This window comes from Pezoporus occidentalis, unplaced genomic scaffold, assembly GCF_034315485.1.
Source record: "Pezoporus occidentalis ecotype Australia unplaced genomic scaffold, CSIRO_AGI_Poc_V1 ctg3, whole genome shotgun sequence".
NCBI classification, from domain to species: Eukaryota; Metazoa; Chordata; class Aves; order Psittaciformes; family Psittacidae; genus Pezoporus; species Pezoporus occidentalis.
In genome coordinates, this window is record NW_026914940.1 from 19199371 (window position 1) to 19227135 (window position 27765).

A 27765-nucleotide genomic window follows, 5' to 3' on the forward strand; every position below is an offset into this window, starting at 1 on the left:
TGCATTCTTATACTTAGGAAACCTCTTCTTTACAGAGACTTGCAATGCCACTTAAGCAGAAATCACTCAGGATTTCTCTGTTAAAACAAATCTCAGATTAGAAGTGTGTCACAAAATGATGTAGTGCAGGTAAGATACTGGTGTAGAACTGAATTTTAAACATTAATATCTCACCTAATATTTAAGTCTTACAAAAATGGCTGGTGACACTTTTATGATTAAATGGTCTTGACAATACACGTTCCTTTGCTCATAAAGTCAGACTCAGTAGGTTACTTGTACTCAGTAGGTTACAGCAGGTTCAACACAAACTATGAGGAAGTACCTGGAAAGAAAACTATTCAGAAATTATAGTTCATATTCACTGATCTTTGTTAACTGCAATGACCATTAAACTTTGGCCAAGAGAAAGAAAAACAAACAAACAAACAAAACACCCTGCTTTTCATTGAATTGTATGCAGTATTACAATAATTTAAATGGTGTTTTGTACGGTGTTTGTGTGGTATTCCATACCACAGCACGTCATGCCCAAGATGTAAAACTGGGGGCAGTTACCTGGAAGGGTTAGCTCACTGCTCGGTTGGGCTGGGTATCGGTCAGTGGGTGGTGAGTGGTTGTATTCTCTTCCCTTGTTATTTCCCTTATCATTATTATCATTGGTGGTAGCAGCAGTGATTTGTGTTATACCTTAGTTACTAAACTGTTCTTATCTCAACCCGTGGGAGTTGCATTCTTTCATTCTCCTCCCCATCCCTCTGGGAGCTGGTGGGGGGGAGGGGCGGTGGTGGTGTGAGACAGAGACTGTGTGGCTCTGATTTATGGCTGGGCTTAAACCATGACAAAAGTGCTCTGGAATTTTTCTAAAATCAATACAAGAATACTGTGTTGCTTTTCTCAGTAAGCACTGAGTGGCATGTGGAGATGCTGATGTGCTCCCACACAGAATTGCTGATGACAGACAGCTTTATGAGGGCCAAAGTTTATTGTCCTGGACAGCAAAATGAATGCTTTAAATGGCTTGAAGGCTATGCAAAAGCAATTTAAAAAAAAAAAACAGAAATGCTAGTGCTCTTCCCTCTGCTATTCTGTGCTAACATTAAATCCAGCTGCAGTAGGATATAATAGAGATTCTGTTCTAGTGGTTTTGATCCCAAGATGAAATGAATGTATATTACGTGTGAAAAGAACTATTTTAAAATCTTGTCAAAAATCACTTTTGCATACTTGTTTAAATATATAATATGCTATAACCTTTTCTGACAGCAGCTGGCGTAGAATACACATATAGCTAGACAAAAAGTCACTGAAGTTTTTCAATTGGTTTCTCATTATTTTCTTCAAAACATTTTCTGTTGATAGAAACAACATTCTCTTGTGTAAGACTAAACTTTCTTAAGCTTGTCTAAGCAGGGTAAGATCCAAGCCACCAGAAGTGATAGCTTTTATGAATAAGTATTTTAAGTTTTTGTCACCAGCTTATCCAAAGACGAAGTCAACTGATATCATGGGATCCGTACCAGAGAAGCTATATGAAAAGGTGTTGTGGAGAAAGAGGAAATCTCAGCTTCAATCAGGGACATGGCAAAGGCAGGCACCATACACCTTTCAAATCTGTCCAGGATCATGCCATCTGAGGTGGACTGACAGGAATACTGCTGTGGGACCAGCATGGTTATGACTGTGTAGTGGCTCTAGCGTCAAGGTGAGTGATCACAGTGCGTGAGGATTGTGAAGCCAAGGGGAGGGAGACCAGAAGTGAGAAAATGCTGTATATTTATATATGTTATGCTATATCACCAGGGGAGATAATAGGGAGAGAGCAAGAGTGGCCTTGAAGGGAGATCATGAGGGGAGAGGCGGGGTGGTTGTGAGGGAAGATCGTGAGGGAACAGGAGGGGTGGCCATAAGGGGAAATCATGAGGGGACGGAAGGGTGACCATCAGGGGTAAGGGTGGTTGTGAGGAGAGATCGTGAGGTGAGAACAGTGGCAAGTATGGGCTTTGAGCGGTGGCCATGGGCCAGGAGGAGAGATCTTGAGGGGACACGAGGGGTGGCCATGAAGGGTAGGGGCAGCAGCTATATAGTGTGGGCCACTATGAAGGGGCAGATAGGGCTGGCTGTGACTGGAGACCATGAGGGACACCCATGAGGGGAGATCTTGAGGGGAGATCAGTTTGCCTTTAGTGACATGGTTTAGTGGTGGGCTTGACAGTCCTAGGGTAATGGCTGGACTCTTAAAGGTCTCTTCCAACCTAGTTGATTCTATGATTCTAAAGATATAATAAGATCAAGGAAGGTCCATGGATTTCACAGAGTATTAGAATGGTTGGGGCTGGAAGGGACCTTTAAAGGTCATCTAGTTCACTGCTGAATAAAAGTAAATTAAAGTGGAATCAAAAGAGAATTCTTGCTCTTCTTAAAGGTTTCTGGAGTTTAGTTTGAGAAAGTCCAGTACTTTGAATAAGTGTTAATTTTATGGAAAGGATCACTGAGAGTACCTTGCAGATGTCAGCAAACATATTCGATACGATACATTATATGGCAGAAGGAAAAAGAGCAAGGGAAGTGTCACGTTAAATAAAACCTGAAAATACAAATGAAAGAACTGGGGTAAGTAAGAAAGAAAGAAAACAAAGAGAGACAAATCGGCTTCATGCAAAGGAAGCGTATGTTTAAACCAAGACTGTGATGAATCTGAAAATGAATAAGATAACCTTAAACAAGAGAAGGATGTGGATGATAAGACAAGGATAAATCAAAAGGCTTGCAAACATACTGACAGCAGCAGAAAAAAAAAAAGGTAATAAATAAATATTTCAAAATCTAAGGAACATCAAACTTTCCCACCCACACAGCCAGTCTGAATTAAAATGCAACTAAGGTGCAGAATTGTCAGAAGAAATCCAAAAGCTGAAAGATCTTACAGGAACTAAAGGTACATCAAAAAGTCAGGAAAGGGAAGTAGATTCATTCACTGAACTGTGAAGACCATAATTTTACAAATTGTCAAAACATGAATTTATGAAATGATAAAATTTTAAATCCAGTTGTTTCACAAGAATCCTGATGATTCCTGCAGATTCAAGCACCTGGTAGAACTTCTGCAAAACTCATTACCCTTTTCCAGGACAATACAAGGAGTTCAAAATGGTGCCATACTGGTCTTATCCAACCTAAATGATTCGGTGATGCTAAATATATTCTCTGCTGTAGTCACCAAAAGCGTATGATTCTATGATTTTACTGTTTTCAGTTATGATTACAGTATTATCTTTTCTCTTAGAAGAGGAGAAATACTCATTCACATGACACCTTACATCACAAATACTCATTAAACTCCCAATTCCAATACTTAGTAAAAGAGATTATCTTTCAGGATATTTCCCACCCTCACTTAAATGTTCAGGTTCCAGAACTTTGGCAGAGTTGCTTCCACCATGAAGTTTTAAAGGATATACCAAACACAAATGTCTATCAAAAAAAAAATCAAATAAACACTTCCTCACGTATAATAAAAAAAAACCACTTTTGTACTATTTTTATCATTTTATAAAAGCAACAAGGAAATTAACACTGATTTTTTTTCCCTCTGTTAGTAATTTTTGTAGTTAAATATGCATTAGCCAGCCATAATACTTATTTGTGTCTGCTGGAAAAATACACTTAGTTTTGACTTATTTTTCACTAGAGAAACATTATAAAATTCATAATAATAAATTATAGCTAAAAATTATTTCTACTGAAAAAAGGCAATTTAAATAGTAATACCTGAAACAACACCGATTCCATCATCACAGTCATAATCAGAAACTTCACTGTCACTGATTCTTTTGGACCCTGAAAAAAGAAAAAGAATCCAAAATGCATTGTTTTTCTTCCTGCAAGTTAAAACTATCCTCAGTCAATAATACGTAAATAAGTGTAAGGATTTCATACTGGACAATGAAGCATTAATATAAGCATATAAAGGAAATTATTTTTGTTGTATTATTGTAAATGTATTGGCGTACCAACTATTTTCAGCTAAATGTTTAATGTAACATACAATGAAATGCTGAAATACAGCTCAGCAACATTGCTTTTATGAAATACTTTCATATACTTTGTACCTATATGTACCCATTCCACATAGAAACTGGTATCACACTGTTCATTTTCAAAGTTTTTACATAAAAGGCACCATCCTTCCCTAAAGTCTTTCAATACCAGAAAAACTTAATAACAGCAATAATATTTAACTGAGGTAATATTTTCTTTAGGGTATTAGTAAGCATTATCAGAAGAGGCAGCTTCACGCCCTACAAGAATACATCTGTCAAAAAGAGTAGAGCTTAGTTGGTGAAAGCAGATTCCACATCCACAATTAGAACCAAGTAGCTCATGTAGGACAAATATATGTGTCAGTTTGTGTTTAGCTTAATTTTACTTCTGTCTTCTGTGGCATCTTTTCAACAGCATTTGATTGTTGACATCAGGATTGAGCACTAGCATGTGAATGATAATTATTCATTTACTTGTTTTAAATGTGAAAATCCCTGTCAGAAAGACAGTGTGTCTGTTCTAATTTTCTGGCCACCTAAAAATAGGTAACTAGAAGGTAGGAGTTTTAATATAATTGTTACCAAACCTTCAACCATGCGCAAGATTTTTTTATTCTTACCACAGGATGGTTTATTCTGACAAACATACCCACAAAAATGCCAGTAAAAACTGGGAGTAAAGCTAAAGAAGTCCAGGACAAGGCAGGATTTATGTTCTGTCTGAGGGACTGGAACAGAGGATCCCTACCTTCCTTTCCCAGTAAAAATCTGGGAGAATAAAGACCAAGAGGTTTTTTAACCAAAAAAAAAAAAAAAAAAAGGGTTCTGTTTAAAGGAATGTTAGACAACATTTGTATCATAAGAAATGCTGCTGTTTGTCAGACTATATAACATTTGTCTACCCACCAGGAATAGTGAGAAGCCCTTCTTTAGTAGAAAGAGTGTGCTAATGAGATCTGTATAGAAAAAGGCTAGATCCTTCTAGCTTTCAGCAGGTAGGGGTCCTGGTAACTGAGACTTTTCCTAAACCATCCTGTTTACCATAAGTCATTTATCAACCCATTCTCCACAAATTCATATAATTTCTTCTTGAGTCACAGTATTCTCTTGGCCCCCATAATATGCTGTGCCAGTGAGTTCTGCAGTTTAATTCTGTATTATGTCGAACAGACTTCCCTCTGTATTATTTCTACTAGATTATTTCAGACAATACCCGCCAAGCTTTTGTGTTCTGAAAAACATGAATCAATACTCCGTACTCCTCCACAGCTACCACTTTTCATGAACTGAAATATCGTTGTAGTTCCTTTGCATATGCAAACTGTTCTTATTTCTGATTGTTCCTGCTGTATTTGTTTGTATGTTTTCTAGTTCTTCTGTGTCTTTCATAATAAGTCAGAAGTGATTGCAGCAATCAAGATGTGGGTGTATGAATTTATAAACTAGACTGCAGACTATTTCTTTTTGGATGAAAATTGCTCTGTAAGAGTTTATTCTACTAGTGTGTGGCTACTACTACACTACTAAAGTGTGATATATGTTAATTATTGTTATTTAATTGTGGTAAGTTGAGTTTTCCTCACAAATAGGAAATTAAAATGAGTACAAGGAAAGCCATGGTTTGGTTTCCTATGCCCTGAAATTCTTACATGCTTGAATTATTAGTTCAATTTATTATAAAAGTTTAGAAATAGCCATGCTACAATGGGTGGGGAAAGGTGTCTTTGAATTCAAGAAATAACAAGTAAAATCTTTCTCTAAAACATGAAATAGCAAGTGATCACAGTTAGCACCTGAGACAACACAGAAGATGAGGGCAGGAGTGAAAGAAAAGGTTTCAGCCTCCTAATGGGCTTTCTGAGAATCAGGGTTTCTAAAAGCACATAAGTCATAACATTCTTGTCAGGACAATATTCAATCTGATTATTTTCTTAATTATAGTATCACAGAGGCCATATGAAAATCTCTCTTGCTTTCCAAAGAATGAGCATCCATTCCACCTGTGATGGCCTTCCTGCTTTTCAGGAGATCCTTCTACTGGTGTAGTGTTACACCTGCCAGTGAGCAAGAAGGAGTAGTTGCCATTCTCCTCAGCCACTGTTTCAAAATCAGGTCATTTAATAGGGACAAAATTTGTGATCAAGTGCTAAGCAAGAGAGCCCCACTAGTCTGGCTTGGATTTGGCTGGGATCTCTGGGGCAGAGGAGAGGCTGCACAGGGAGTGCACAGCAGTGCCGTTCTGGACTCTGGTAACCCTTGTACTGATCTGGTAGGGGGACTGTGGCTGCCGTGCAGAGATACCAATAACAGCAGTCAGGCTGTATCAGAGAGAGAGGACTGTCGAATGGGAAAATGAGGGTAACTGAGCAGTTTGCTAATGCTCATCATATGGATGCTTGGAAAGGTTTCTATCAAGAAAGATGTGGAGATTTTTAAGGATTGAATCGACTATAATTTGAATGAATGTAATTTACCCATCATTTAATTCATCCTTATGAATGAACCTAATTAATTACAACTGAGGTTGCTTATTACTTACGTTTATATTTACAGCTAAGTACATCTGCTTTAATGTATTTATAGAATATTATATTCTGTATTCTGGAGAAAAGATTTGCAACTTTGAGGATGAAAATAGCCAGCTGTTGTCACAGTAGGCTCTTGACTCCCCAGTTGCGTAGCTAAAATTGTGATCTTGCAGTCACAGGATACATCCAACAGAAAAGAGAGAATAAGCTTTAACAAACCACAGATATAAAAGACAGGGCTCTCTCTTTCTTTGTCCCCTCAAACTGCATCTACCTTTCCCAGAATATCCTAATACCTCAACTCCAAATAATCGTCCAATCTTGAGACCCTTTCCTCTTTTTATACACAGATGTCTGCCTTCACTCCCACTCAAGCTGTAGGGAAGAGCTGGGGAATAGGGAAAGTGAGTAAGCCAGGACTGAAACCTGCCCTGAGGTTAGGAGCAGAGACAAGTAGAGTCAAGGGAAGAATCAGATTTCAGTGCTTTCTTCAATTGTCTTTGCTACTGCAAAGATAAGGGTCTCTTGTAATAGTTGACACCCCTTAAATATGTCAGCTTTTTCTGTAAAATGAGATATGAAGCTTGTTGAGATCAGATCATCTATTCTATTTCCTCAAGCAGAGGCTACCTTAAGCCAACTCCAATTACTAACAGAATTAAACCAACTGAAAAATATTAATGTTCAAGTAATATTTCACATTTACTTATAAATGTAAATTAAAATGCTGGTTAAGAAGTCAGAAGAAATATAAACCAGAATAAATTACTCGGTTTTATCTTTACAAATCAATGTTTTCAGGAAGGATGGAGGAAGGAAAGCATGCCAATTAAAATATGTAATGCCAAGAAGTGCTGCCTGAAATATGTAACTTCTGCAAAGGAATAAAATTATATTTATTTAAATACATTATTTTTATATATATCTTCCACTAACTCTAGAAATGGAACAAACTCGAAAATGCAGAGGTTGACATCATATATAGAACTGAGTATTCAAAATGCCAGTATAATTTTGAAATTAAATTTTAATTTTATTAAACTAAGCTGGCAGCTTAGTTTAATATCTTACAATTTTTGCAATAGTAATTTCATCTGCTATATACTAATTTTAGACAGTAATTTTCTTTTTAACCTATTGACAATGTAAATTTGAAGATTTAGGCTTCAGTCCCACTTTAGTCACGTATTTTCAAAACACCACTTCATTATCTAAGCAATTTGAAACATTGATCATAAAATAGTGAATGAGAAGTTCACGGTTGGGAAAATGTGACAATGAAGCCTCTCAGAAGCTACTCTAAAGGAACATTGTTAATGAAACTGTTATTTTAATGAATATTTTAAAGTGTTTGACAAAACCATTGTAAAATATGGTACTTATTTCAAGAGCAAGAAGATTAAATCCATTCTAACATAAATTCAAAATTCAGGAAAGTTTACGCATGTAACACCTGGGACACCGGGTGCATCAAATAAATGCATTGATCTTATACGTAGTTTCCATATAATTAACTTTTCCTTTGAGGGAGTTCAAACATGAGGAATGGCATTAAGTCTCACTGCCATTGCACTGGAATACAGCTTATTAAGGAAACATTCTTAGGGATATTACTATTTTGTCTGATAACTGGGTGTTAACAAATGGTAAATAAGGACTTTTGAATGCCTTCCACCAGGATTGTTGGTTATTAAATTGCAGACTGAAGGCAAAACAGAGCCCGTGCTCTATGATTAGCTAGTGAGAGCTACATAAAAAATGCCTTAATTCTACATAACCCCATCCCCTGTGAAATAAAAAGATATATTATCATAGAATCAGAGAATAGTTAGGATTGGAAAAGACCTTAAGATCATCAAGTTCCAACCCCCCCTTGCACTAAACCATGTCACCCAATTCTTACTCACTTTGGCAAGTTTTCATTTAATAGCTTTAAACTATCAATGATATTGTTTTCCAGGGAGAGCTTATCTCAGGGACAGTGGAGAATCTCCCCATCTGAACTTGATAACCCTCTTTCCCTCCCACACCTACCTACCTCCTTCCCTACCACTGATGCACAAGCTACCATCCCACCCAGGATGACAACACTGCAAGAGTATATAGACACACTAGAACTGGACGATTACATTTGCATTGTAGCTTTCATTGCAGGGTTTAGGAAAAACCCCACCACCTAAAAATCATCAGGCCCATTATTTTCAATTTCCAGTGAAAAAGTACTTTCTATTTATATTTTTCTTATTTTATTTTTTTCTTTCTATTAGGCATGAAAATAATTTAAAATACAGTAGTTTCTTAGTGTAAAAACTTGTCAATTTTCCATCTTCATGGCTAACAATAAGGTAAAGAAAAAAAGTGAGGTTTTATGGATCATATTTTTTTGTTAACTTTTTACAAGCTTTAGTTTTGGTCGCCATGAAAAGCCTTAATAACTTCTGAATAAAAAAGTATGGAAATCATTGAAGACATTTTTAAAGATTCTTCTTTGGATGTCCCAAGCCCGTCACTGTTTAAAAGGCACCTGGACAATGTACTTAACATGCTTTAACTTTTGCCCCTCGCAGAAAGACTAGATGACTCTTGTAGGTCCCTTCCACCTGAACCATGCTGCGCTATTTTGCTTCGACAGGATCACATTTCTCTCCGTAACAATAGTCTAAGTAACTGGAACTCTTCCAAATGAATTAAACTACATGCAGTCATAAACATTTTTCTGCAAAGCAACTAAAATCTGTGGAGATCCCTGAAGTATTTTCTGACATCCACATGACAACTAAAGTTGGGACAGAGTGGTGCTCGAGTCTATTATTAACATACAGGGGAAACAATGCAAGATATAATACCTCCTGTATTTCATATATTGTCCAGTACTATTTCTGATATAGGCCTTAAGAGAAGACCAGCACAAGAAGTTTAAAACTAGTAAAGCCTACTACAGCCAACCAATACAGTTGCCAGAATAGACTAGGGCAGGGGACAGAATGAGAGAGAAAATTAAGGTGAGTAAGCTTAAATACAGAAGGAAGTGCCAGATTTACGGCTCAGGAATTCTGTTTTTCTTGTAGAGGAATAAGAAAGCAGCTGAGCTTCCCAAGCTGGGAATCCTGACCCTTACAGGAAGCTTTTACAAGGTTTTGTGGACTCTCTGGGGGAACAAAGAGTAGTGAAGCATGGTTATCAGCTCCTCCCCTGAAGTTCACAGAAAAACTTCACAACCACTTAAAGTAACATAGCATTGCTTGCAATTGTTCTGTGTTCAAAGCTGACATATAAGCAACCCTAAAATCAGCCTCACAACTGTCTTAAGAATGTGCTCTCTTGTATTCATCCAGTCCGTGCCTGAAGGTTCTTAATGCAACTAATCTCTTATGCAGTCCCACTGTCTCCACACCAATCTGTCATTTTATCCTCCTGCAGATAATAGTTGTTTTTTAAAAAAGTTTTTGACCAATTTCATCTACATTGGCAGAGGGGTAGAAATACAAAAATGTAATTGAGTTCCTCCAGATCTTTGAAAATGGATAAAAAAGACACAAATCAGAATCCCTTAATGAAAAAGAAACAGTATTAAGATAAAATGTGTGGCTAATCCACACATAGATAAATACACAGTCACCATAGCAAACATAGTCTATTCCAGTGTTAAGATATCATAAAACATGAGAAGAATGTGAGATTCTTTCAGGAGAGAATGGAACAGAAGAAACATGGGAGACTAAAGCTAGATGTAATGGAAACTGAGTTTTATTATTACCACTCTCAAGAAACATCCTGTGGGGTTTTTGTTTCTCTCCACTATGGTATTGGAACTATTTTCTTACCAATGTGCACTTCACTTTTTAAATATAACTAAAAGATAATTATATGAACTAATTCTCAATGAGATTCCCATAATTAAAACTGCAGGAACTGCAAAAATTCCCACATGAAATGCACTACAACATTTAAGCTTTTAAAAAACTGTACATTATTAATTTGTTTATATTTAATTAAAGCAAACTTCTCAGATACAGCAACTGGATTTGTAAGTGGGGATTTAAATTAATATGAAACTGTAAAAATGTGCATCAGTGCAAATACCTATTTTGCCAATACTTCACTTATCCACCCCATGTCTGTATTCTAAAATACTTACACTATTTCTCAAACAGCTGCAATACAACAGAGTTCCTTTTAATATAACTTAAGCAAAATAGCATTTTCCTAGTATAGTTACTAAAGCTCACTACAGATTACCTACCAAGGCTCTACCTAAACTAAAGGCAGGCAAAGCAAATATAATGCTGTAATACGGCTCCAAAATCAACATAGAGACATGAAGATAAAGAAAGAAAGCCAACAAAAGACCTACAAATGAAAAGCAGACAATAAAAGCCAAGAAACATTTAAGCAATTTAGCATCTGCACAACAGGTAGCAAAAGCACACCAATAAATTACCAAATTAAAATCTGAATGTATATGGAAACAATAAGCATTTCTGCATGCTGGAAATTTACCTGAATTATATGAATATAAGCCTTTATCTGGAAAACAAATATTGAAATGAAGTAGTGTCAGGGAAAAATACATGAATCAATACATGTAACAGGGATGTTTATAACCTTAAACTTCCATTATAATTGCTGCTCAAAACTGAAGAATTTGATATGGTAGGCCACATTGATCCAAAACAATAAAACTCAAGCAGCTAGAAGAAATTAAACCACAAAAATGCCAATCACTTCTACATCAACATTTATACTTAGTAGTCACAACAGACTACTGGAGATATTATAGTCATTTCCAATTCTGAAATAAAACTGCACATTTACTGTAAGCAAGAGTTTAACTTTCTAAGGGCAAAACGTATATTCAACTAGGCATATAATACAAGCTGCTATGCTAAAGTTACTGCACACTGCTATGGGCACCTCATCAGGAAGTTATTAGCAGAATTTTCCTGAGATGTAGCTACAAATCCTACTTTAAATTTAACAGACCCAGAAGTTATGTTCCAGACAATCCTCTGTCTCCAGCTAGGTCTTGATTTGGTAAATATGTACATACATGAATACCATATCTACATATCATTGTTACCAGTGAATTTAAGAGTCCTGTTGTGAGCACAATTAAATACTTGCAATACCTGATTTATTGTTTGCATTCCTTAAGTCTGGCTGGGTTATGCATTTTAGCTTTCTATGCAATCATACTAGTTTTTCTGAACTTGACAATATAATAGTATGCACATATCTGGACAACATTGGAAATGTGAATTGTTACTTTGTGTTTGCAGATTTTGTATAAGGGACTTCCATAAGATAGTATGAACAAGCCCAGAAGTCAGAATAGCATGAATAGTTACCTTGCTATTAGCAAGACATTACAAGTGTTTTTATTCCTTACAGTATTACAGACTGACAGTCCATGAGTAAAAGATGCATCTCAGGTGACAAGGTGTGACAGTGTTAGAGATAAAAGACTTTCAATTACTTGCCAGCTGATTCTGTGAAGAATTCACTGGGTGACTAGGTATCTCCTAGCCACACTTCTTCTGACATCCAGGTACTAACTACTTGAATATCTAGACCATATCACTAAATCATCTACTATTCACAACTTCTAACTGTTTATGTTTTCAAATTGGGTTTCTTAATAAACATAATTTTCATGCTTCAGCTCCATAATTCCATTAGGCTATACAATTTCAAAGAAAGAACAGGGTATTTTTTCATCATTTACAAACTTTTAGATGTGAGTTTTACTGCATAACTTCTCTAATATTTGTATTCCTTGGTATTAATCTCTTCCAGTTACAAATTTCATGCAAAACTGACTCTTCTTTGGGTAAAAAATTATGAAAAATGGAATGTGAGCAAGTTTTCCAGTTTACTCCAGCAACATCAGAAAGCCACAAAAATCCATTAACACAGTCTAGAAATTGATTACAGAATTAAAAATTATGGACTTTCTGAATTTAACTTCTGGAAAGATCTGTAAAAGTGTAGAGCTTCATGAAGAGCACAAAAATATAAAAATACTGCAATTATAATGGGAGTGTGGACTAAGGAAGCCCATGTTTGTTTCTGTATGGTTACAACACAGGAAAGTCAGAAAAGTTCTAAACCTATCTGAAAACTTCATCAGAAGCATCACACTGCTATATGAGAATTCATTATGCCTCAACAACAACAAAAAAATACTAATACACACTACCTTTAGCTAGAAAAGGAAGCTACTATATGGACCTACGAATTTTAGAATCATTTTGAGGGACACCTAACTTGTTATTTATCAACTGCCTAGCAAGGTTGCTTTACCCTATCTGCCAAGTTATTTCAGCAAAGAACACTACTTTTCTTTTATCATTATATGACAGAAGAGTAATTTAGTAACATAATTCTATCAAGTAACCACAGCAACAATGTTATAATCAAATTCCCTTAAACTGCTTCAAAACAGGTTTTGAAGTATTTTTGTAGTTTAATTAAAATTGTTTAAACTTTTTGAAAATTTTCAAACAGCAGAGAATTAATACCTTAAATAGGTTTGTTTTATTAGGCAAAAAAAATACTTTGATAGTTTAAGGCCTTTTCAGACACCCCTGTATCATGTTAAATACCTTTTAATTAAAGTATTTATTTAAACCATAGATGCACTGTAAATATTAGAAATAAATCAGAGGTGTATAATAAGTATAGTACTGGTGTATATATCCATATTCTGTGAACAAAAGAGCTATGCATGCAATCAAAGACAATGCCCAATGCCTGTGCTCCATAAAAGAAAGAGAAAAATTAAGAAAGAAGCATGAAAGAGAAAAAAATAAGTGTTATTTTTGCTCTCTAGCATAGAATTCTTACAATACATTCATCATTCACGGTCTGTGTCACTGACCATAAAATGCTCCATATTATAATTTGAAAAGAGTCATTGATGAATGTTTCCGTTACCTACTAGTGAACAGCATAATTCCCTCAAGTAAAATTCACTGACACTGATTTAAAATCATCCTACTGACTTACCAGAGTCCAAACAAATTAAAGGAAATTGCTGAGACAGTAAGATCCTGATTCTGCAGTAAAATGAGACTCCACAGAGTTACAAGGAAGTCAATTGCTTTCATTGGACAACTGGGGTTTCAAATGCAGGGCTCAGATTTCACAGGGTAAATTTTCAGATACATTGTATCATTGTAGTTAATGATTTCTGGTAATGATTTTTAGATTGGATATAAGGAGGAAGTTCTTTACTGTGAGGGTAGTGAGGCACTGGAATGGGTTGCCCAAGGAAGCTGCGAATGCTCCACCCCTGGAAGTGATCAAGGCCAGGCTGGACAAAGCCTTGTTTGACATGGTTTAGTGTGAGGTGTCCCTGCCCATGGCAGGGGAGTTGGAACTAGATGGACTTAAGGTCCTTTCTAACCCTAACTATTCTATGATTCTATGATTCTATGTACTACCAAATATATTTCTTAAATGCTTTATAATGCAGACTTGAAAATTTTAACATTTAAATAATAGAAGAGAGGGCCTGAATTAGCAGTTATAATATTCAACTCAACTGTGATTTGATGGTACAGCGATGGAACTTTCTAGTCAGATGTAATAATGTTTAGCATTTCCCCAGAAAAAGTAGTTCTGACTTGGAAAATTGTACAAAGCTGACAAGCCAGGTGACAAAAACTATTTATATGATGCAAACACTTTGCTTATGCATTATAGAATATTTGATTCCCATCTGAATGAATAAAATTTAAAAAAGGAACATTATCTGTAGTTTTTTGCACAGTATCCACACATTATTTTGTAGAACACTATTCTTAATTTTTCATCCCCACAATTTAAATAACCATTACTGTAATTTTTCTTCTTCCAAATTTTTTATATGCCTTAAGAATTATGAAACTTAGTGAATGGATCAATCAATGATGTTAATTCTAAAAGTAATAAAATTCGAGCACCCTTTAAAAGAAAGCTACTTCACAGACCATTTATTTGCCATTATTTTGATCCTGACTGATTTTTCTGGTGTTCAGTTCTTGAAAAAAACACAATTTGATTCATCATTTAGGACAGTTCTATATGTCGATTTCTAAACACTGTAATTTCTAAAATCTCTTAGACCTTGTTTTCAGCAGTTGATCCCACACAGATTTACTAGTTATCCCTTACTGAGGATGCTCAAATTATAAAACTTCCCTTTGGTTTTTCAAACCATATTGTACATTCGCAAGGCAATTAAAAGCTCTCCTTCCACTGCTGTACATACCTATGCTGTAGCTAGAGATCTGAAAATGTCTGTTTCTACTGTTATAGTCACATTTCTTCCCTTGTTTGGGCACTTAGCTGTTGTCTGCACTGTACGCTCTCTGTGGTATGCAGATCAGTAATTTAGACAGCTGGGTTTTAAAGTTGAAAAATCTTAGAAAACTAGCATCAGTTACTTTTAGTCCTAAATAATCAGGAAATTCTTATAACATTTGAAGTAAAACAAAAATCTGCTTCTGAACCATATTCAGAGTCAGTATAAAACTAAAACCAATAGTTCTCCTTTAAAATACATTATATCCCAGTATTCTTTGTCAGCTAAACAGTATCACCTCAAACTACACTCTGCACACATTACATGAACATAACTGTAAAAGATTGAATGTCTCAGAACCAATTTGATGTCTGTTATCTCTATATTCTGGGTTACATGGAAATATTTTTTGCTCTGTAATCCCATAGTATAAAGCCTACTTGATTTCTGTAGCACTTCTCAGTAAATAGTAATACTAACAATTTGCATCCCATTCAGCCTTACAAATATGAACAAAACATTAAAGCGACATTCAGTTTTCAATGCAACCTGTAGTAAGCCTCTTACGTAATGTGAGATGGACCAATAATACTGTGGCCTAACCAGCAACAGGAATTCCCAAATATTCTTTTAAATAATCTTTACTTTTCTGTTTACAATCTCCTTTCAGAAGCAATATAAAAAGAAGTTCATTTTGTCTGTAATTCTAGTTAATGCTGCCTGCAGTTCTTAAGGTATGGCTGATTTTATGTCAAACTTTAGAGAAAATGAAGTAATTTTAAAAATTCACTTCAGAAGTTCAACACAATAAGTAAAATAGACGTACTCAGTACCTCACATTTCACATAAGAAAAAGTTTAAAATATACTCATTGGATAAGAAACAGTTTATGAAAATCTGGAGTATAATTAGCTGAACGACCTAGGAACCCATAACTTTATGTCCTGTATTAGTTTCAGTTTCTAGGTAGATTTATTTAAAAAAATATAAAGAAAACGCATCATTAGGAAGTTAATGGATTGTATGGATCAGAGGACTGGGCACGAGAAGGTGGACAGCTGGTTTAGATCAGTCTGTACCACAACATAATACCTACTCAAAGTTATTGAGAGATAAATATATGTAGAAACTAAGCTACCGTCTCTGAAAGCTAGTTCATAAAAAATGGCATATGGGGCTCTGTGGGAAGCTTGCACTTTGCTACTGGCAATCTGTAAATACAGGAATTCAGTCCTCAGAGCTGACAGCCTGCTCTTCCTCAGGAACAGTACAATTCAGTGATGTTAAAAAGAGAAGTAAGTAGTAAGTGTAGGTGGTTCTTTTAAACTGCCTTTAGAGAATAACACGTAAGTATTGTCTTCAATATTTATAGCTACTTCACAATCATGAGGATAAGAAAGCTTAGATGTGTAGATATGTATCTATACAAACAACAAACAACCTTGTAATTCAAAATCTCTCATTATTTCTTAAAGTAGCAAAATTTTTTGGGGCATGCAATAAAGTACTTCATCTTGCAATCACTATCTATACATAGAAGTAGCACAAAAATGAACAAAAAGTGGGAGGACTGAAGGGCTCAGGTTTTGCAGCCCCAGAAACTGAAATCAGCCTACTGTGTAACAGCAGATTATGTGCTACAAGATGTGCTTTGAAAAAGATAGACAAACTTGCTAGACACGTTTTCTCTTCATTCTGGAGAACTTTTCCACATTGTTATAATATGCCACTGGGTAGCACATGTTTCATATATAAGAGTTATTACTGAAGGACACAAAAAAAGCTTCAGACACAAAACCCCAAGATACTGAGTTTAACTTGACATTCTTTTGAAACCTCAAAAAAAACCTAAAAGAACCAGACTTCTATATGCTATTAATATATTATAAATATTTTACTTAGTGAAGGTAGTCATACGATGTGATATCCACATTTCAGCAGTCCTCTGGACATTTAGGGTGGGAAGAGCTTTTTGGAGGTCATCTGGTGCCACACCCGTTTCAGCCTTGGCCAACTTTTTCAAGACCAGGTTGGACAAAGCCTTGGTTGAGATGGTTTAGTGTGAGGTGTCCCTGCCCACAGCAGGGGGGTTGGAACTAGATGATCTTAAGGTCCTTTCCAACCCTAACTATTCTACGATTCTATGATTCTATGAACTTATTGCTTATGGCCTTGTACAGTGGAGTTCTGTGTATTTCCAATAGGATATTCCACCACTTCTCTGAACACCAAGAAATACTTTTATTTCCATTTCAGAGGTGCGACACTAATGTTAAAATCATTTTATCTTTTAACTGCTAAATGATTCTGCTGCCTTTCCAGAACTCTGACCAGATTCTACGTTTCCATTTGGATGTCTCTCCAGTGCCCAGAAAGGAGGGATTTTCATTTCAAGAGACCTTGTTCTGCACATGTAAAAGTATCTGTATGTATTTATGACACACAAGGATTTGAGAAGTGCACATATTAGCAGGACACTAGAGAAAATCCTTCTTTAGGGGATCCCAATCTCAGTATAAATGCAAATAGCATAATTTATTGTAGGAGTATGTGAATTCTCCAGCAACAATAGTGAACTTCTGACATTCCTTATTTGGCTGAAATGTTTAGAACCACAAGTTGTTGAAGACCGCTCTGGGAACAGCCAAGCTAAATCATCGTCACTGAAAAGCAGAACTTCTTTTTAATAAACATGGTGAAACACTAAAATGTCCTTCCCTCTACATTTCCAGACAGGCATTTAAGATTGTTCAGTTGAACGCATTCAGTATTAACATTAGTGTTAGTATTTAAAAAACTTTCAAATTTTGAGTCAATATCATTAAAAAGGTCTTTAGTCAAATTTTACCACAATCCTTTCCAAATAAAGCAGTTACGCTTTAATTCATTCTTCATAGAAGTTATTTATTACATAGGCAGGAATTATTATCGCAGGACTGAATATTTCCTGAAAACCAGAAGTTCACTAACTTCACATACAAACAGATACTGAAATGTCTAGCTGGTCTACAAAGTAATTTTACATGGAAAATTCAACTTCCTAAAATGTGTTTCAAGGTGGCCAAAAAGATAGAAGAAAAATAATTTTAAAACTTTACTTGAGCAACAGTCATGGTACTTGAGATGACTGAAGAGAACTGAACTGAAACAGAACTTTTACCTATTAACTATCATTTCTTTCCTTCTTTTGTGAATAAGTATTATCTTACAGCTTGAAGGCTATGCACTGTAACTCTCTGTTAATGTATCCATCTCAAAATATTATGATATGGAGCATTTTAATACTTCTCACCATCCAGTGCACAGACACAAAACCTGTCAACTACATGAAATACTTACTTACATACAAGGTATTATTTCATAAGAGTCCACATAGAACATATGAAATATCCAAGCTTGTTTGCATGGCTGCACATGCATATATTTCTGTGAGTTTGTGTGTAATATACACACAAGCAAACTCATATACAATGACTCAAAAAAAAACTAAGAATTCTTAGAAATATGTTTTGGTTTGTTGTTTTTTTCTCTTTTTTATTTCTTTAATATCAGTGTCAACTGATATTTTATATTGTTAATTCAGTGAAGGATAGCTTTCAATCATTGACAATACTGAACAGTTAAACAAGAGAAACAAAGTTAAACTAGAGAAACAAGTATTAAGGAAACAGATCTCTACTTTTTACTATTTCATTTTTATGCATCTATTTTTATAAGCATATTATATATACTCTATTTTCAAATTATCTACTGATAACACCAAACTACTGTGGAGCAAGTATACCAGACTCTAAAAGAAGAAAATGCCATTAAAAGTAATTCCATTTGTGAACGTTACCATGTAAAATAAAATCAAAACAAGGCAACAGGCCATAGTATTAATTTAGTCACAAATTATGATAAATACAGGTCACTTATTCTTAAGAAGTATGAGAAAATTCCTGCACATTCAAACAATGAAATTATAAACACAGTATAGAAGAGAGGACTTCAAGATAAAAACAGCGCATTGCAAAACACCAAGATAATTTGCTCAAGCTCGGGAACTGAACTGGGGAGTCTCATTAAAAAAAACACAACAAAACAAATTTGGTGTATTGCACAGTGTTCAATATTGCCATTTGTAGCATTGTCAGACTATCAGTAATCATAAATGAACTAATTCATACCAGCTACAAACAAACATACAAATTCTGACAGCTTCCCATCTACAAGAATTTAATATACTTTGCATATTAATTCAAAGGAACTACACACAGTGAGTAAAACTAGCAACCTACTTTGTAACCTCCTTGTGGGACTTTCTCCATGGAGCTGTCTGCGTGGCAAATATGGTGAGGGATGGGGAAGTGGCAATGAAGAGACATCATGTGTCTGGAGTTTGTACCAGTGAGGTTCATCATCTAGTAGTGCTGTCTCTAACTCAATAAGAATCTAAAAAAGAAAAAAAAAGGTTAAAAGTAGGAAAGCATTACATAACAGAATATTTTACATAGCTATTTTAAAATACAGCTATTTAAAGAAAAGCTGTGTTCATAACTTTTATTCTATTACTTGCTCATTGCTAAGGACTTTGTCTGAATTTTCATAAAACTCTTCCATTTAACATGAAAGAAGTTCCTGTGACTTTTACAACCCTAAATGTACCAAAAATCTTTCACAAAACCTTCATTACCTTATGACAATCTTTACAGCATTCAAATATCTTGCAGCAAGTAAGGCACTAATATTGCAATATTTTGGTAAAATACAGCTGGGGATAATAGGGATTTTTAAAAAACAATTCTAAAAGAAATTAAAAAACCATGTGCATGCTGTTACTGAAACAGAAGAAATAAAGAATTTCAGTACTATGTGATAAGAGCAAGATCACCATTTTCTTACTACTAAGTGAAATAAGGACAAATATTCAACAATTTAAACCAGTTTTGCTTTGCCATGTATAATCATTTTTGCAAAATTACTGTATCTAGACATGAATATGTGAGCAACCGTGTTTCTATAACTTGGAGTAATTGTATACCTCTCCTAAAAATTCACTCTCTTCCTCTCGAACTCGTGCTTGGTCCCAAAGAGTAATTTCTAACATTCGTTCTCTAAACTCTCTCCGATGAACTGGAGAATAAATGAATGTCTGATTCCACTTAGGTTCCAATGTTTTCTTTACTGTTTTTGTTCTTCTTTTATTTTTATCACTGAAAAGAAAAAACAATTAAAGATTAAAAATGTTCAAAAGGCCATTCTATTGTAATAAGCACATCATGGAAAATAGGAAATATTAAATCAGCAGTACATTTTGTAGTATTACGGACACTGTAATCCTTTATTATAAAATAAAATTCAGCACGTATATTGAGAACAATTTATAACTTCATATTAAAAAAATAATGTTGATTTCCAGTTCATGTGCTAATTCTAATTTTCAGAAGTTTCCTGAAAACCAGAAAAGCTTTAATATGTTTGTTATGAAGCCAGCATCTTATAAAGCAATATATATATATAGCAGTTGGACTTGATAATCTTAAAGGTCTTCTCCAACCTAGATGATTTTATGATTCTGTAAATGGGATTTCCATGAGGCACAGTCTGACAGCAGAACATGTAAGCAGACAACATTGGGTATAATCAAAATCCGCATTTCAGATAAGCTAGCCAGCTGGTTCACTCAGACTTCCAGTCGTACATTGGCTGACTCAAACTGGAGAGCAGGAGGGAGCAGCTGGCCCACGTGAAGGAATGGTCAGGGAGCTGCAGGCAGAGTGGGGCTTCCCCATAGGGTTTTCCTGAGCGATGGCTCCACCGCTGGGAAACCAGAAGCCCTGAGAATGAGTCATAGGTTTTATTCCAGCAAGACTGGAAGCAACAGTGTTCTCAAAACAGTTCCCAAAATCCTTTGGGTCACCCCAAAGAGCCACACAGGTTGAAGCTGCCTTTCTCTTACAAGGTTGGCGTTATGTTGTGGAGCCTGGTAAGGTCTCCATACAAGGCTACCATGGAACTCCTGGCTCTGGCTCCACAGTGTTGTTGAAAGCAATGTGTTTTGCAGAATATTTCTGCTTGAAAGAATTAATATTTTCTGATGGAGACAAGTTTCACTGGAAAACACCCACGCTCCTTCTACTGAGAATACTGATGACAAGAGTTCTTACAACAATGCTTAATTTTAAACCTGCGGATTGCTGCATACTGCAGCTGCATACTAATTTATGTGAATTTTTTAATACAGCAATGCAGATACTCTCTGTTTACAAACACTCGCAAGTGTAATGGAGTTATTTCATTCCTGAACTGCTACTTAGAAGCTGGATGAAAGTATTAACTAAGAAATAATATTTTCAGACACATAATTTAAACAAATAATGTAATTATTTCTATTATACTAAAGATTTGTTTGCCCTTGAGAACTGAAATAAGTTACATTGGACAAGCTTTTCTAATGATTTTTTTTTAATCAAAGAGAGCTCAGTATCTTCATCTAATTAAACGCTTGACTTATTTAAGTGCATTTTACCTCTGGCACGTTTCCTTCTACTACAGAAGAAATATGTTGTTGCTTACTTTGCTTTAACCTCTAAGAAAAAGAAAGTGAATTTATATGTCAAAAAAAAACAAAACAAACCATAAGAGGTCCATAAGACAAATTGCTGATTCTTACATAAGTGATAGAAAACACATGCAACAATTAAAGAAAAATTTCCTAATACCTCACATAAATGGGAAACACTAGTATAGCTTAATAAAATTTACTGTTATGTAACTTTTCCTATCTGTATACTTGAATTATGTAAATATTTTTCTTCTATGTATTTTTAGTTATTACAGCTTTCATTGTGAAACATTCTGAATGCAGACATTTTTGGTAGCTTTATTAATGTTGAAAAAGCAGATAAGATTATTTAAGCAGACCTAGTTCTCAGTTTAGCACAGCTTCAACATCTCCAAACACACTGCAGCAATCTGAATAGCTAAGAAACTAGTCAAATAGTTCAAATATTGGTGAGCCCAAGACAATCCATCTAAAATCTTTTTGTCATCAATGATATAGCAAATTATACAGTCACAGCAAATTTTCTTGTCAACCTTTGGTAAACAAAGAAAATGGAAACGCAGTGTCTTCCAAAGTCCTGGATAGCTTTGTTTCCTGCTGAAGTCAACTAGTACTGGACATAGTTAGCATCTTCCTAGTTTAGCTATTAGGAAAAGCAAATGATGTAAAAATATAAACTGTAAAGTTACATCGATCTTTTATATACTGAGTCAGGTTAAATCTTTGAATGCTTGATATGCTACAAAATAATGCTAAACATGTTCCCTTACTGACACAATCTCTGGAAATGCCAATTTAAAAAAAAAATTAAAAAAATATGTGCAACACGTCATTTCCTTTGCTGTTCTTCTCAGTGCCTATGTTGAAATGGCTGAAAATCATGGACTAAAAAATGAAGGGACTATTCAGGAAAAAGGGTCCCTACCACAGTTCCATAGTTTGATTTTCCCTAAATGCAGATATATAATGCCAGTCCAGATTAATATCAGTCCTGTGCTTTATGGGAAGTTTTCAAGGTGCATCTGGGAAATCTCGGCTGAGTCACCTATCCTGTGATATGAAATCTATGGGTTTCAGCTGCCAAACCTGTTCCTACTTTGTTGTGTAAACACAGGGCAACCCAGACTGCTGGACTCATCAGTTCAGAAATGTGTGAACCTAACTTCGTAGCATTTTGTTTGCACTAAGCAGGAATAACTGCCAGAGGAAATAAGGATATTATAAGAAACTAATAACATTCTTTGCAAATAACAGATCCCCATGCAATGACATAGATTTACCTTTCCTTTCCTATTCAGTATTGAATAAAATCTCCAGTGAAAGTGAATATACATTTAGTGTTCAAAGACATACTGCTGTTACTAGCATGTTCAATAAACCAATTCCAAACTGTAAGATTTTTCCATATATATATATATATATATATAAAATCAGCTCTGCATGCCATCTGAGTATCAGACTAATTCTTTCCCAAATGCTTCTTGTCTTTGTGTTCACTCTACCTTCTGTCTGGAAGAAAGTAAATTTTAACATAAGGATTCCTTGGCCTCCCATCTTCCCTTGAAGGAAGATCCTTTGCTCCCAGTATCGTCACTATTAACTGATGACCAACCTTGTCATACCACAGTTTTATCTGTAATGAGAAAATATGAATTAATGAACTAATTTCAACAACAAATTATCATATTAATCCTTAAAATCAATTTTGCTCATAAGCTTCTATTTATATTGGTTACTTACACAGAAAAGATCATGTTCTACTTTGTATTTATAATAAACCATACAAATAAATTAATACTATAGTAGCTTCAGTATGTACCAGGAGTCACTATTTAAAAAAAAAACCCTGTACAATAAGTACATTATTTCATACTGTTTTTCACAATGGTTAGGATTATTCTCTCTTGGCATGATACTGTACTACCTGCTTTACTGATATATGATATTCATATATATAAATTTCTAAGAAGTTTATGCACAATGAGTGAATTAATTTTTCACGTCCTGTTGTGCTGGAAAGACTATGGGATAAGACCATAAATATTTCAAAACTCTAAACATTTTTCAAGATGCAAAGATTCATCCTGAAATTATAGAAGGCCTCCAGAAATTGTAAGAGAGCAAGGCCCAGAAGCCCAACACTCTTCACAGTCCAACTCAGCAACAACAAGGCAAAACCTACTCTTACTCATCTGTAGAAATTATTAAGTATTAGACATGGTCTGCTATCCTGTTTAACTAGCTGCTATTTAGCTATTTCAGTTTGAATACTATAGCTGCAAATACATTATTCAAGGAGAAGATATATCTATTTTAGAGCATGGAAGGGAGACATGGTGCAGTTAGGACCAAGGCTTTCCAAATAGCAAGGGAGTCACTACATAGTAGTGCCAATGTAGTATTAGTAACTACGGCTGACAGGGGAAGTTCTCTTCATGAGGAGCTTTCCATGGCACAGGACAAATTAAGACATTTAGAGGAAACACTGTTCTTGACTGAACTTACAGGGATCAAAGAGGATAACAGCCAACTACATGACCAAGCAAAAAGTGCACTTTTAGGCATGAATACGCCGTGGCTAAGGTAAACAAAGCCAGGGGACAGTGCCCATCTTGCATCACTTCAGAGACAGGGTCTCCATCTGCTGTCATAGCTCTTCACCTTCAGCCTTTCAGTCACTAAATGAAAGGTCTTGACACAATTCTCAAGACTGTTGACCCACCAAGAGCCTGATTTCCCTAATACTTCAGTAAGTGAGATTACACTGACACACCAACTCAACCAATGGTGGCACTTCTTCCTTCTGCATTACTACAGATCTTGCAACTCCTGTAGCCATCAGCCAGCAGTGTTTGAGTAGATACTAAAAAGGGGAGGATACCTGTTCTCTATTTTCCTGTCATTGACCCTACTGTTGATTTTACAAGTTTCTGGTACCAATAGGTAAAGGGCTCTAAAGCAGAAAACTGTGTGAGAGAAATTACCTTTGATAAGACTTAAGAGAGTTCTAGATGCTGTTCCTACATTCCTGCAAAGCAAGGGGCTTTGTCAGTATTTTTTCTACACTGAGAATTTATCTGGACTACTAGGTATCTTCATCCAGCCACAGATCACAAGTAGCAAGCTTGGCACCAACTGTGTAAATCCAAAGCAAAGTTTTAATGATCTCTGAAATGAAAGTCAACATAAGTGTTCTCTAACACTAAATGCACTCTGACACTAAAGGAAGCTCCCAGGGTTCCTTGGGAGTCCTTTGGCAAAGGACAGTCTTGGCTAATCAGACACTGCAGGGGTAGTAGCACTAAAGACAATATTCATCTGCTTTTTAGGAAAAATTATCCTTGCTTAAGCAGAATGCAACATATATGTGATCCAGATACTATTACGAACTATTACTAAGTGAAGATGAGATAATCAAGACATGGATGCCAAAAATATAACCAGAAATATGCATTCATATCCAAGCTAAGTATTTCTTCACTATATTTGTTTGAGACTGAATTTTGGCAGGAAAACTTCAGTAAAAATGTTTGAGAATTACTCTAAGCAAAAGGTTAAATCATCTGACACCATTTCTTTGAGATGCTCTAACACCTGTGGTTTAGAACAGGAACTCAAATTCGTGATGACTTACACCTTCTACTTTCTCTTGGAACTGTGAGAAAAAAAAAGAAAAAAAAGGAAAAACTTGAAAAACTTGTACATAATGCACGTATTTTCTCTGTAATTCAGCTTGTTACAGGATAGGTCAGGAGGCAGAATCATGAGCAGAAGGTCAATTCTCTTGGGGGTTCACACTGCTAGCACTCCAATATATACAGCACATGCAATTGTAATGCCAGAATTCATTTGACTTGGATGCAAAGAGAAGAAAGGAAGAGACTGAAAGTGAGAGAATGGACAAAGAACCCCATGGAGGGGAAGGATTGGATTACATTCTCATGGGGTCAGAAGAAAGAAGGGGGAGGATGGGATTGCATTCTCATGGGGTCAGAAGAAGAGAGAAGGGACAAATCAGATACTCCTTTAGAATTATTGGAAAAGTAATGGATACAGGATGCTTCTTGGTCAAACACTGGAAGAACAGAGCCACTAAAGTCAGGCACCACAGGAGGACAGAGGGGAAAAAACAGACTGAATGAGAAATGGAATGAGGTGACAAAAGAAACAGCCATTCTGTAACTGGTACAAAATAACATTGCACAGAGAGATTAGGATGAAATAAAATCTGACAAGAAGTCAAGGTGGAAAATTGGAGAGAAAATGAGAAACAAGGCTCTTAACTAGCATACTGAACATGGAAAATGAGTTTGGGAATAGGACTGATCTAATTCTGACTCTCCTGTGTACAAGTACCATGACAATATTCAGATGGTGTTGCATTTTCCTACAAGAACCTTTTCTATTCACAGGGAAATAAAAAGGCCAGCCATTAAGACAGCCAGGTGCAGTCCAAGAGAACTAGATTCCATCCTTTCCCCTTTCCCAGAGGCCTTGTGTATCAAGGCGTAGATCCCTTGAAACTTTTTTAAAAGTATTTACAAATTGCATGTTCTTCATTTTCTGGGAGTCTGGCACAAGACCCTGGAGCCTGATTTGTAGTGCTAAGTAAAGTATTGGAATTGAAGTCTGTGGTGTGTATTATGCCTGGACATAACCTGGTTGTCTCAGACTCTGATCACAGTTTCTCAATTCTTAATCAATAAATGCAGTACAATCCTACCACACTTACAGAATACTATACATATTCTACATGTGAAATAAATATGGGGTAGCACATGTATAACTGAAAAGTTGATGAGGAAGTTATTTTTTTCTTTTATAGCTTTCTTGAGTTGTATGAGAAATGATTCCTAACATCAAAAAGTGAACACTGAATTATTCAATCCATAGAGTGTAAGTTCCACGAGAATGTACAGATATGATGCTCAACATTGAAAGACTTAAGCAGCTGCCTAACAGCAGTATTTACAAACTCTCCATTCAGCGGGTTTTTTACACATGCAGGAATTGGCACTTTTAAAGTCTTTACAATACCTAAGAAACTGTGATGATCAGTCCTGATCTAAATGAAGGAAAGGGAAAGCGATAATTTCAACACTTAAAACACACCACAGAAAAACCATGCTAGTTGTTGATAATGTGGAAACTGATACCTGTAAAAACATTCTTGAACAGGACTTTGTCTACCTAGGTAGACTTAGGATGTAGAAACCTAGAATTCACATAAGAAGTGATCCTGAATGGTTTCTTTTCACTTAGTGTTGAAGTCCTGGAAACGCAATTGCTACACATACATACTTTCCTTCCCTAGCCAGATGTGAACATAATTCTTGACTAAATTTCTGTTGTAACCTACATTCAGGCAAACGGGCATCTAAATTTAGCATATCGTGACACTGTGAGATGGTCTTCTACCTGCAAAGTGGTGCAACTGTTGCACTCCTTGAGACAGGTTTCCAGGTAAGAATACCTGCCATATAGAGAGCAAGACCAAAGAGATCTTCTGCAGTCCGGTGATGAGGGTAGTCATCAGGGGGGAAAGAGATGAGGGTCTGGTCACAGCTTCATAGGTTTCCTTCAGTTTTTAAACAAGAGTGGTCAAATGCAAGATCAATATATATTCTACGTAACAGGTCCGCAATCTGCTACACCAAAATTAAGCCTTCTTTGCTATCACCTCACACACATATTCCTAGCCACACAGTATTTCAGCTTCAAATGAGAATTCATACTCCAGAAAAGAAAGGGATGTGCAACAGCTTGATTATAAAGGCACTTTTCTGAGAGACTGGTTCAAATTCTTCAGTCTAAATAGGGCTTAAACCACAAATGTCTTTTTCCTGGAATGAGCCTCTTACACATAGAAAGGTATATAAAAGCTGACTGCTGGTGTTGCATTCTGAGAAATGAGGATACAAGTGTCTAGTATCCCTGTTTGGTCCTCAGAAAAGGACTGTCCCTCTGGAGAGCCAACTAACCCTGTGGAGTAGCCTACGTTTCCAATGGAGTTAATGGGGTGTCCTTTATTTGGGCTGGATCACTCACTACAGATATTGAGGTACTTAGTTCTTCCCTTCAACTATACAAGTCTAAGCTCCTCCCCAAGGCACCTCAGACTTATTTTAAGCTAACATAAATTATATGAATTAAGGATATAATTTCAGCTCACTAGATTTCATTCTTTTTCTTTTAGATCTCATCTTAACAAGAAATTTTAGTCAAAGACCTGATTGAGGTCAGAGTTCTAGAAAAGAAGTAACCCATACTCTAATACATATTCATAAGCAAAATCAGTTAAGAAAATCTAGATAATAAAATTGATACTTGCTATATTCTTATCTCATGAATACTTGACTG

At 35.7% G+C, this 27765-nt stretch overlaps 1 protein-coding gene across 49 annotated transcripts in view; it reads right to left on the reverse strand.

Annotated features, from left to right (window-relative positions):
• The window catches only part of RIMS2 (regulating synaptic membrane exocytosis 2), a 455883-nt gene that overhangs the window by 175356 nt on the left and 252762 nt on the right, over positions 1-27765 (reverse strand). For 26 of the 49 annotated variants that reach the window (XM_062627203.1, XM_062627208.1, XM_062627215.1 and 23 more), the window contains 4 exons: positions 22908-23038; positions 19882-20053; positions 19139-19292; positions 3772-3840 (listed from right to left, as the gene is read on the reverse strand). In XM_062627203.1, the coding sequence (XP_062483187.1) occupies positions 3772-3840; positions 19139-19292; positions 19882-20053; positions 22908-23038 (526 nt within the window). Of the gene's footprint in view, positions 1-3771; positions 3841-11071; positions 11099-19138; positions 19293-19881; positions 20054-22907; positions 23039-27765 lie in introns of all 49 variants that reach the window. The other 23 variants (XM_062627211.1, XM_062627202.1, XM_062627228.1 and 20 more) reach the window with 1 other exon arrangement.